Source organism: Pholcus phalangioides, unplaced genomic scaffold (genome assembly GCF_987345545.1).
Source record: "Pholcus phalangioides strain wild (caught in Gottingen) unplaced genomic scaffold, Ppha-v1.0 ptg000001l_1, whole genome shotgun sequence".
Lineage (NCBI taxonomy): Eukaryota > Metazoa > Arthropoda > Arachnida > Araneae > Pholcidae > Pholcus > Pholcus phalangioides.
In genome coordinates, this window is record NW_028301594.1 from 3,984,721 (window position 1) to 3,997,812 (window position 13,092).

The 13,092-nt window shown below is 41.5% G+C and overlaps 1 protein-coding gene across 1 annotated transcript in view; it reads right to left on the minus strand.

Annotated features, from left to right (window-relative positions):
- LOC149089710 (matrix metalloproteinase-14-like) overlaps positions 1-13,092 on the minus strand; it is a 60,293-nt gene that overhangs the window by 15,133 nt on the left and 32,068 nt on the right. The window contains exons 3-4 of the mRNA XM_089239497.1: positions 2,962-3,257; positions 858-1,016 (exon numbers count right to left, since the gene is read on the minus strand). Of these exons, the coding sequence (XP_089095623.1) occupies positions 858-1,016; positions 2,962-3,257 (455 nt within the window). The remainder of the gene's footprint in view (positions 1-857; positions 1,017-2,961; positions 3,258-13,092) is intronic.

Sequence of the window (13,092 nt, forward strand, 5' to 3'; positions counted from 1 at the left end):
AGTTAACAGTTACGGTAGTGTATTTCGGTAACTGTTTCTCGTACACCTGAAGGGATCACCTCCATTCACCCTGAGTCCAGACGAGCTTCTAAATTGCCGCGCCGACATCGTTTGCGTAGATATTAATTAGTCTTTGGATTCTTCTGCCATCTCTTGTATCTGCAATGCATGGCCTCCCTGATCGGTGTTGGGCACTACATATACGGTACCATAGGAGTACGCAGAATTTTCTCGGGCGGTTTTCAGATTTTTTTCCCTTCTGAGGGGGGGGGGGGGGTTTACATTTTTTCCTACAAAATAATACTATAATCTTGACTCAAAAGGGAGGGGAAGGGGGGATTTAGAACCCCCCCCCCCACCTTTGCGTACGCCAATGTACGGTACTATCTCCAGATAATATTCAGTAGATAGACATTTTAGAACGTTGCGAGAGAGCTACAATTTCTGAAACAGTTTAACTTTCACAATTTCAGCTTCCATATTCTGTTTACTTTTTCAGAAGTGCTCGAAGTATAACCGATGCTGTATCACGTGGAGAGTGTAAATACTGAACGGTGCTGTGACGTCATTAGTAGCGAATTTGCATATTTCGACGACCAGTCGCGAAAAATCATTATTGTGTCCAAACTTTTGCGAACGCTAATTTCAGTTCTTTTCGCAAAAAAACTTATATTTATCCCGAAATTACAGCATAGTTTTCGATGTTCGAATAATATTTTTAGAGAAAAATAGAGAAAAGTATCTGTGAGATATAAACTTTTATCATTCAATAATTCGGGGCTTCTTTTTCCTAAGCTTTTGCGATGCACTGTATTTCCAAAGATGAATTTCTGGAAGTGATTCGGAATAAATATTACCGTAAAGCTGCTGGATGCCATTCGCGTCGTCCTCGGGTAACCTGAACTGACCATCGACCACTTGGTAATAAGGGAACATCAGCGATCCTGGCGTAGAGGAATGCGATAGGCCGAGAGAATGTCCGATCTCGTGAGCTGCCACAGCGAACAGACTCACGCCTGAAATGAGCACAAAATAGGAAAAAAGAAACAATTTTAATGAGACACAATTTCACACAAAGCATTAACCGGGATGACCATATTTCTCCACACCAAAAGACGGGATAGTGCTAATCAACGCCAAATAATCGCCAAATTCTTCCCAACACTTTCTTTCTTTCTTTCAAACCAAGTACAACTCAGGTCTATCGCCATGGGCCAAAGACACCGACTTGTAAAAAAAACATTGGAGGGGGGGGGGGCCAGAAGTGATTGGCCGTACCGTATATACGGGACTCAAGCGCGTACGCCGAAGTTCTGAAAAAAAAAACAATACAATGTTTTTCCGGGCCTGTGCCATGGGCGATTTACTACTTAGTGAGCTGTGCCGAAAGTGTAATTGTGTGTACCTAAGAGTATGAGAGTGCGTATCTAGTGTTGTGTCTGATTTTTCAGTGCTGCCATCTATATTTCAGAAATAAAGTGTAATGATTGAATATTTTTACCGTTTGTAGGCATGCTCTGTGGCGAGACTTTTTCTAACGGGGAGATAAGCTCGCATTCTTGCCTCGAAGTTGGGAACAACTTAAGCCTACGACCACTGGGGTGTCGGTGCGGTTCGAATCTGGGACCTCGCGATGCTAGGCCGTCACTATGATCACCACAGCGGCCAAAATATGCTAAACTGTCACCAAAAATCAGCAATCGAAGAGCTTAACACAAATTTAAATTCAAACCTACTTTAGCAGGGTCACGGGGCAAATCTGCAGTGAATTAATTCAGTGGCATCTTACCGGGTAGGCCAGAGAGCCCCGAGTCAAACAGGACTGGGCTTTCCAAATTACTGAAGGCCGCGATTCAGGTGTTCTTGACTTATGGGTCGCGACCCAAACTGGGATCGTAGGGGTTTCCGAGAGAGATGGGGTCGTACAAATTCAATAACAGTCAAGGGGCTCTTGAGCTAATCTTTTTAATATCAAGTTATCAATCTTGAGTTAAGCTACAGGTCTCGAACCAAACATGATTCGTAGGGGCTTTCGAGATGGGTCAACACAATCTATAGCAGAAGGCGTCCGCGCGAAGCTCGCGACGTCACTGATGTCGACCATTTCACCTGTAGCTATTGGATATAGCAGGCCGACGCATGCGATATCTTCATCTTTTTTTTTGCAGTACACCCAACGACTACAGGTGGAATGGACTTCTTCAGTGACGTCACGAGCTTCGCGCGAAGGCCTTCTGCTATAGATGGTGTTGGATGGGTCGTACAAATCCAAAGGAATTATCAAAATTATTTTACAGCAAAAAAAAGAAAAATGCTCTACATGGCAAAAATGCGAGAGAATTTTCTATTTATAATCATATTCTTGATAATATGATCTTGAAATTCTGCAAATTATCTTCATCTTTGATTTTAGCACATATTTGAATTCAGTATTTAGTATAAAACGTGCCCGTTTAGTATAAAAAAAAGGCCATTTCTTTGGGAGTTTCGAGGAATTTCTTGGGAAACGAAATCAATGCGGCAATAAATGTGTTATTATATCCGGTCTTTAGTAACGCTATAAGTAAGGTTCATTAAAATTATTCTCCATAGGAACCAGCGGAGGCCAACGAATATTAAGATTATAGCCAATGTGTCGTTACAACCGAGATCGTTATTACCTAGTTCATGGGCGGAGATACGGATTATCGTGGGGGGCCCCGCCAGCGCCAAAAGTGGAATCGACAGATCTAATGTATACATATACGTACATATGAATTAACATCATCATCATCATCATCGTACCCCCCGGACTTCCAAGTCTATCTCCGCCTATGACCGAGTTTGACTGTATATTCACGGAACACTTCATGTAATCTGAATAGCTATCTGTAAGGGCCAACTTATAGGAGCCATAATCTGTAAGAGCCATAAATTGAGCTAACTAATAATAATAATAATAATAACCGATATGCTCGTTACCTTCCTCTTCCTGTTCCGGACTGTGCGGCAGCCATGTTTCCTCAGCGTCGAAGTGGGCGTCGCCCCCAATGCCCTCGCCTGGGAAGAAAGCGTGGGCCAAAACGGAACCCTCTCCATCGAAAGGATATCCGTCCCCATGGGATCCGTGTGGGAAGGAAACCACGATGTCGGCTTTCTGCTTGTGACCTACGACTTCTTCGAAGGTCAACACGCTGGCGTCGGCCCATACTTTGAAGGCCCGGGCCAGCTGGCCACGCACCATGAGCGGATCCGTCTTCTCGATCGGTTCTTTGACGCTACGAGTTCAATTCGAAAAGAAAAAACCAGAAAAAAACACATTACAACATTATAATCACTAATCACCTCCATAATCACTATCCATGGTGCAATGGATTCATGGCACAAAGAAATTAGGAAAAAATAATATTCCTTTAAAAAGCTTGCGAACAAAATGAGTGAGCTACTGTACGTGTCCGGAAAATTCACCGACAACAATTCACAGCCATACAATTCACAGCCATACAATTCACCACAAGGAAAATTCACAGACATCAGTCTGACATGAGCGAATATACGAGTGAGTGAATGAATGAGCAAAACCGGCCTGTCACTATAGAGAGATAGCTCGCTCTCTCTCACTCACTCACCAGGTCACTCAGTCAATCACTAGATAGATAGCTCATTCTATCATTCACTTACTGGGTCGCTCCCTCTGTCACTCACTCACTCTATAGGTCACTCACTTACTCACCAGGCCACTCACTCACAATGCCATTCACTTTGTTACTCGATTACTCTTTCAAGTAGGCCGGTCTCCAAGGGGGAACTTCGGGGTCTGTTCCTCCTCCGAAATATGAGAAAATGACCGAAAAAAAGAAAAAAAGATGGCTAAATCTATTGTTCTATCACTTTTGTCCCCCCCCCCCGAAATGAAAGTGCCCCCCCCGTACGAAATTTCTGGCTACGCCCCTGCCGGTCTCTCACTTAATCTCTAGGTCACTCATTTACTCCCTAGGTTGCTCACTGTGTTGTACACTCAATCACCTGGTCTCTCAATCTGTCATCCGCACACGCATTAACTAGGTCGCTCACTCTTGCACTCGCTCCACTCATCAACACTAACCACTCTGTCACACTCACTAACTACAGTATCATTTACTGACCCACCCATTCGGTCATTAATCGCTCATTTCCCGGATCATTGACTCATGTCGAACTGTTGTCGGTGAATTTTTTCGTCGATGAATTGTTAGTCACTGCATTTTCTTAGCGGTGAATTGCATGGAGGTGAATTGGCAGTGAATTTTCCGTTAACCGCTACTGTAACGGCGTTATAATAGTTATCAGTACCTTCCAAAGAAAAAAATGAGTTCGATCAATGTAGGAACGTCACATTACTTTACACCAGTGTTTCCCCAAAGTGGGCAATATTATCCACTGGGGGGGGGGGGGTGAGTCGCGCGATAATAGTTAAGGATACAAAGGATCTTTGAGATAGCTCAGGGAGGGAGGCGATGAGAAAAAAAATATTCTGAGCAGGGGAACGATAAATGAAAATGTTTGAGAAACTATGCTGTACACCGAGCCAAAACGGAACCCGGCCGGTTTTTTCCCCAAAGTGGGCAATGGGGACCCCTAGACAGTGCCGTCTTAACGCACCCCCCCCCCTCCCCCGGAAAAAGTTGAAGTGACGACCCTGATGCTTTGCCGAACCTTTGAAAAGAAAAGTTAGCTGTCTCCTCTGAAATTGAAACCGGGTCCCGTCTTGCATACCAGGCAAGTGCACTAACCAACCAATACAGATTCTTATTAGCATAGCATAACATCCAAAAAAAATCTATTTCCTAATGTAATTTTGGAAAGTGAAAACAACATAAACGTCTATGGTAGTTAAAGAAGCGTCTCCATCAAGAAAAGTAACACCTTTTATACTTCTCAGCCCATCAGTGAGGACATCCGACATCTTGACAATAATACAGTTGACGAACACAACGTTGCTAGGACTCGGGACCCGATCCCTCACTCATGAAGGTTGTGGTGGGTGTCAAATCGACACCACAGCCAGTAATGAGTGAGGAACCGACACCGGTGTTTCTGTTCCATCCTCGAGAGAGATTGTCTTTCCAAACTCGATTCTTCCTTTACTAAAGCAACTTTTCACGAAAATCTTGCATTGACAACTTTTTTTTTGTCAAAATAATTGAATGGTGATTACCGTGCATAGGAAAAGTAAAACCTGCCTAAAGTGACCATCAAAAGGACACTGGTTTATTCTGGTCACTATAGACCATAGTTCCCCAACCTTTTTTGTTCCATCGCCCCCAACGCAATCTAACCCATAGGAACCTATGTTATACTTGTAGCTTCTACCACCTCCCTGGAACTTTCCATCGCCCCCAAGGGGGCGTTAACGCCCACGTTGGGAATCATTGATTTAGACGGATGACCATGTTTACACACAGTAGCGTTTCCTCAACCATTTTGCCCCCGTAGAACCCTTGCAATACCCATGATCTAGATAGGATATCTCCTATATTCAGTCAGGGTTGTTCTTATCAGACGCGGGGCCTTGAGCCCAATTAAAGGCGGGCCAGAGGCGTTACAATAATTTCGGGTCATTTTAGCCCCGATATTATACAGGGTGTATAGCCTACGGGGACTATATGAAAAGTTAATTTTTTTATTTTAATAACTATATAGCCCCTTGCAGCATGAAGGCCATATCTGAGTAGTACACGTTATTTGGAAACTTTTTCTAACTGGAAGTATACCTCTAGGATCAACAGTTCACCAGTATAATGCGATTCGCCTTGTTTGCTATGCACCCTGTATATTCTGGGGAGGAGTAATCGGCATACAAATATTTATCCATTACTACAAAATTTGCGAAAATGCTAAAAAATATCCATACAAAATAGTATAGCCACATTTAAATGTAAATGAATTCAAAAATGAATAAAAATTTCGAACTGAAGAAAAATTTAAATTGATGAAAGAAATAATTCCGAAACTAAAAAAAAAGGACCCATTGAGTAAAACTGTCCGAGAATTAATGAAAATTCAGAATCAATGAACCGAAAATGAGAAAATTAGCAGAAATGATTCCAAAACCCATGAAGATTCTGAATAATTGAAAGAGATAATTCCAGAATTTATTAAAGAAATTCAAATATTGAATTTATTAAACAATTCCTTAATTGGTGAAAATTCAGAATTTACGAAAGAAATAATAAAATTTCAGAAATATTTCTTTCTAGATGGAAATGCAAATTTCTAGACTTGATGAAAATTCTTATCTTCTTTAATGAAAGAAATTGTTATCATCGTAAGCGCGGAGCTCGGTGCGACCTTCGAACATTCCTAAAGCCAGTATTACACTATAAAACTTTGATAAAAATTCTTTTATAAAACTTGAAAAATTTAAGCAATAAGCAGATCTGTTACATTCGAGAGAACATAACTGATTCGCCTATTGGTTGCATTTCTCAAGTTTTATAAACAAACTTTTATAGTGTAATGCCGGCCTTAGGACGGCTTTGCAGCAGGCTCAAGCAGCTGTGAAGAATGCAGCCGTAAAATATTAAGGGCCTTAAAGTGGGATCAAAATAAACTGACTACGTACGTATTTGAATTTGACTGCGTGTCCTAGCTTGACATCTCATAATAAAATACAAAAAATACTAGCTTAAGGCCGGGATTACACTATAAAAGTTTGATAAAACATCTTTTACCCCACTTGAAAATAAAAAAAACCAATAAGCTTATTGGTTACATTCGAGCGAATGTAACCACACACAATGCGTTTATTACATTTTTCAAGTTTTATAAAAGAACTTTCATCAAACTTTTATAGTGTAATCCCGGCATAACACTACTAATAAGTCATTTCACATAGGCCAAGGTTTTTGACGTTTATCGTCATAAAGGACTTTCAGCGGGCCATTATAAATTTATTGCGCAAAAATTAAGAAATACGTATATATTCGATCCTGGTTCGACGAGGCTTAGAGTCCTGTCCTTTCCCGTTTTATTAGGGGGAAAGGAGGGAGCATGAGATATTATAGAGGGCCGAGAAATTCCTCAGCCAGGCTCTACCTACTTAATAAGGGTCCCCGTTACTCAATTCTGACTAGGGAACCCATACTTTCAACCAATAGTAGTTCTCACAGACTACTATTTGCACATGCCTTTTACTCTTTTTTTCTCACGGAACCCCCAGCGATGCTTTAGGGCAGTGGTTCTCAACCTGGGGCCATATGGCCCCCTTGCGGTCCTGGGATATTCTAGGGGGGCCACGGGAGAAAATCAGTAGAAAGGTGATCCACGACAGGTGGTGAAGGGAGTCATAGAGAGCTGTGAAGAGAAAAGCTTTAAAGGTGAAACATGGCTGAAAAATGTTACTACTTTCAGAATTCATCAGATCCGTCCATAGAACCAGGGGCATCTTAACCCTTGGGTCTATTTGGGCATGACTAGGGTCTTCATGTCTATAAGGGAGGAAGAGGGACTGCACTATATGGGATCTGGTACTATATGATTTTCATATCCAAGAACAGCTTACATGGGAAAATCATAGTACCAAATCTAGTACCAGCATAGTATGGAGGGCCGCCAGAGCAACGGTTGATGTGTTGGGAGGGTCTATTTATTGTGCATGTTTGTTGAATCGTCCCGTATTTTACACAGACTCATTTTTACCATATAATTTGACTGATGGGAGAAATGATAATCCATCATTTGAATCCGTGCCTAGCCAGGATTCCACAGATTGGCCTGATTTATTAAAATTTCATTCATAATAAAAAAATAGAAAGTATCTCACTCTTGGATGAGGGTAGGGGGGCCCTGGATAGGACAGGGGGGCCACGAGAAAAAAATGTGATCCGTCGGGGGCCATGAGCTGAAAAAGGTTAAGAAACACAGCTTTAGGGAACCCTAATCGAGAAACATTTTTTCAAGAAGAATACCCAGCAGAGACACTGATGCGAACGGAAACATTGGAGGGGGGGGGGTTGCTCTGGTTTACAAGGCGTCGGTCACTTCCCGAGAAGCTCTTTTTTATTTGGATTTCCAATGTTACTAACTTTAGGAGATCTTTAGCGAACGCTTTGAGCAGTGGTTCCCAGATGGGGGTCAGGGGTCCACGGATTTTTTACTGGGGGAGGGGGGGGGCACGGCGAAATTGTACAATTATAAAATAAATTAATGCTAAGTTTAAAAAATGTATATATAAATAAATTACTTGAAAAGAAAAGTTTTAATTCAATTAAAAGCGGAAGCACCGCTGTAATGTTGGTATACTGCAGCGGTAATATTGTTGAATTAACAAAAATTTTACTTGTTGCGACAGCTCTCGATAGGGGTATGGAACGTTGTCTTAGTGCTTTGGCAGTCTATAGCTACATTGCATTGCTATCTCATCACATTTACTTGTACTGGATAAAGTGTCTTCCATTTCTCGAGAACATTCTCGCTGATAGATGGCTGTAGTTTCCGCTGATATAGATGGGGGAGGGGGTCCGTGAGAGGCACCAATATTTCCAGGGATCCACGATTAAAAGTAGGAGCAGACGAAGATTTCCTGGAGGGTCAAGGACTAAAATTATTTGCGAACCGCTGCTCTACAGCAGAAGTCTTCAACCTTTTTCTAGTTGCGAGCATTGCCTTTACTCATAATCAGAAGAAGAGCATCCTTAGTTTGGCATATGTGAATGCATAAAGAATTAGGATGATTTTAATTCTTAAACGAAATTTTTGCAAGGTATTTAATTGGAACGTTTATCAAGTGCTTGCAAGCACGAAATTGGACACTAGCATATAGAGCACCATGGTGCTCGCGATCAACGGGTTGAAGATAACGCCCACTCTATAGCATACTCATATGATATAACTGTTTAACAATAAATCAACAGCAATTTTCCAAGATCTTCATCTGGTACTTGATACCCAAGATGTTCATCAAATTTTGATTGATTTCCGACCAGTGTTGCCCGGAAAAATAATTTTGAAGAGTAATTTCACTCCTCGCCAAAATTTTAAGGGGTAATGTTGTTTAAAAGGGTGGGGGGGGGGGAGTTATATATGAAGGCGAGAAATAACTCGATCAAAAAAAATTACCTCAAACTTAGAGGAGTATTTTCACTCTTCAACGAAATTTGAGGAATAAAATTGGATTTTGATGCGCATTGGCGGACACTGCTTCCGACAATACTCACACCTCCTGCAAATGATCATAAAATGTATCAATCCGTCAGATATTAGATTAGACAGCAAGTGCAGTCGCATGGTTGGACTCCTTTTGCCCTCAAATTAAAGTCCAGGATGCCCTCAAATTTATGTCGAACTATTAAAACCAGAGAGTTTCTCAACCTTTCTGAACCCAAAGGATCAGTGAAACAATTCGACGCACCACTAACTTACACTACTTCATACTGTCCAAGTTCTCATTTATACATATTACTGATAATGTTGCATAAATTTCAAATAATTTTCTATTCACGTAATTGGAATCACCTTTCCGAATCTCTGCGAGTGTCACCCGTCCCATCCAGTGCTGTATGGGACGAGAAACATTCAATCTGTCTTAACGCATGTAGCCTAAACGGGCACGGCCCGGGGAGATCAAGCGAATGGGGCGTGGGGCTCACAAAGACGAGATCTAGTTGAAATTCTCTAGAGTAAATATGTAAATTTCTCTGGTATATATGACCTCAGGGAAATCACTTGACCCGGGGGCCAATGATGCTTTTCAGACGGCCCTGGTCCTATCTGGTCCACGAACAATAAGAGTCCGTCACAGTTGGAGCAAATCTCAACACAGTGATCCATAACAAATCCATCGAGATTGAAAAGTTCGACTTATTCGCCGACAAATTAATTAATCGCATTAAAATTTACCACTTGGCACGAGATAGAAATAAAAACATCATCATATGATCCATTTTTTGCTAATTATGTTAATTATCAGTCCTTGAAATTAATAATTACGGAATGAAAGGAAAAAGTTTTTTAAATAGATAAATATTGACATTCTTACCCATTTTATCATGGACGGCAGCGGACATGGACATCCGAGAGAGAGTCATGGCCAAGAGAAATAGAGAGAGAGATGCTTTGCTCGGTTGTTTCTGGGCCGAACTGAAACCGCCCCTTCCTCAAAGACCGTGTATGTACCCGACATGCCCCAGTCTTCATGGACGCCCACCGCTGCCACCCTTTCCTCGAACATCTTCCTACTATTCCTTTTTTTCTTTTTAAGATTTGTTTTTCTTATGTATTTCCTTACGTGGTCTCTTTTCCTTTCTTATCCTCCTCCTTGAGTGTTTCCTGAGCAAAAGGGAATCACTAATCAGGTCAAAACTCAAGCTTGAATCAGTGATGGTGAAGGGGGGGGGGGGGGTTTGAGGTTTCACTTCGACTTTGGGCGGCCATACAATACTTACGACATCCGCCCTCACTATTATTTGCAAATTAGTAGAAAAAGCCATATATGTTTCACTGGAATAATAATGATACTTTGAAGTTCCAAGACAGCTAAAAAAAAAGTATTGTAATAGAAATTTTTTTAGTGATTTTTTTTTTTCCATCCTTGGTAGACCCTCACAGACTATCTTGACTGACAAGCTTCGGTATCGAGACCCTACGATCCTGATAACAGGAGCTGGGACTGGAATTCCACAGACAGAATACGATATAGGTATGCATCGATGGTGATGACAACAGACTAATCATTGTACTTTGGACATCCGTGACATAATATCATGGTCCGACTGATTTCTTCAAGGGTCGCTTTCACAATAACAATCTTTTTTCTTTTCTTTCTTTCTTTCTTCTTTTTTTTCCCGTGTGACCTGAACTGGAAATTGTGGCCCCCGAAGAAAAAATTTTCTCGCGGATTGTACGTGGATTTTAGGTTCTCATAAATGCCTCATTGTTAGAACGACACCAAAATGTTTCCAATTTTCCAATATACATTAACCACACAGATGATTTTTCGAAAAATGTAGCAATACAAAGATATTCAACCTTTTCCGAATCACGAGCCAAGGCTGCCTTAACAACATCGTGAGTCCTCCTTCGAAGAGATGCTCTGAGCACCCCCCTTCCCCCCACGAACCAGACTTTAAAAATGCCTGCCACCCTAATTCTAATTTCACTCCAATTCGTTAAAGACTCTCACTTCGTTAAAAAGAGCAACAGCCCAACAAATGGTACAAATCTTCAATCATTACACTTCACTCATAGTTCGAAAAATAGATGGCAGCACTTCAACAAGCATTACACAGAAACAAACTTCACTTTAGGTTCACAACACGCACATTCCAACATGTACCAATTCGTTAGAAGTTCCGCCGAGGAATATGGGCGAGGTGCGTGGTTTAGTAGTAGTAGTAGTAGCCACTCCATCCCCTCATTCAGGAATCCCGTATGCTGTTAATTAAAATTATACTTTTCCTTCTTTTTAATTTGGTCCCGTTAGAAGACTTGCTATAGGTAGATACAGATGGGTGGGGGGGTTCTCAGGATGTGCTCTGATGGGACACCATGCCAAACCTTTTTTTAACACGTTAGTTGGTGGGATTTTCAGCCCAGCAAAGCTTTTATTTGGCGCACCATTAAAAAAAATGTTCACTTGTGAGCTATGACCTATTATTTCCCTTTGTCAATGATTATAACTCCCGCCACATTTTTTGATGCCCTTTGTTTCAGGTGACCCAAAAGTGTGCATTCCTTATAAAATATCCTGCCCCCTGCGTTAAGGTTACTCATTCGCGAGCATTATCTATGTATCTACCACGATTCATAAGAATACAGCACCTGCATGTCTGCTGTTACGTGTTTCAAGGACCCTTGCCGGTCTTCCATCTCGGGAAAAGAGATCTTATGCGTACCTCATCCAGGGCTGTAACTACAAGGAAGCCAATAGGGCTCATCTCCAGGACAGAATCGGAATTGGGGGGAGGGAGGCGACAAAGGGGGGGGGGGTCAACTGCAGAGGCCGGCTAACTTTTTGGGAGCAGTAAACTTTAGGAGAAACAATGAACATTGGTATAAAATTATTGAAATTATCAAAGGGGGGGGGGGCGACAAAATCACTTCCTTCACCTCCCCACAAAAATTCTAGATACGTCTCTGCATGGATATAATTAGGATGTTTTGGGGGGGGGCAAAATGTGATTTTTCTGGGTGGCAAATTTTAGGAAAACCAAAACATGTAAAAATTGTCAATTTTTTGCAATTGAAGGGGGTGATAAAATCACGTTCCCCCTAATTATGGCTGAACTCGTGCAATTCTGATAACTAACTGATGTGCACGTCAATTCAGAATTTTATTCTGAATTTCTGGAACAACGAGCAGTTTCGAACGTGATCAAATGCTACCTCCATAATTCACCCAATAGGTTTGAACTATGTGCTGCTCTCAAGGCCGAATCGCCTCATAATAATCGGGTTATGAGATGTACGCACACACACACACCGAAGTTCGTATAAATAGCCTTAAAGCAATGCAGTCGTTCGGTAATTGACGGGGATAATGAAGTGACCCGAATGAATGCTTTATAGTAGTACGAGCATTAAGGCTAATGAGTGTATCGGCAGAGAAATTATTATTACTCATCTTCTTAATCCGAGAGAGAGAAGGAGAGAGTAGATGCCATAAAATGTCTCTCAAGACGTTTCCCCCCCCCCCTTTTCCTACATCGCACAGATGTTTTCACTTTCATGCAACAAGTTGCAAGATGAACGAGAACGAACATCATCTGCAAGCTTATCCGCCTTGACAAGTTTGATCCTTTCGGCTAAGGGTTCCCTCACTTGTTTGCTAAAAACCGTAATGATTGACGTGTATTATGCGTCCACGAGGGTTATAGGCAGTGACTTCTTAACGGGTGGGTTCAATGGGGCCCGGCCACGGCCGACTAGACATTCAATTGTTAGTAGTATGTATAATTGTTCAGTGGGCTATGTCTGGGCCCACGATGAACCCAACAACTGCAAATAAAACACATTCATTAATTCTGAAAGTTTTTAAAAATTTAGTTACGAATTTCCATCCATTGTATCTTCCATTAATTCTGACATTGTTTTTCTTCCATTACTCTTGAAATTACTTTTCTTCCATTACTCTTG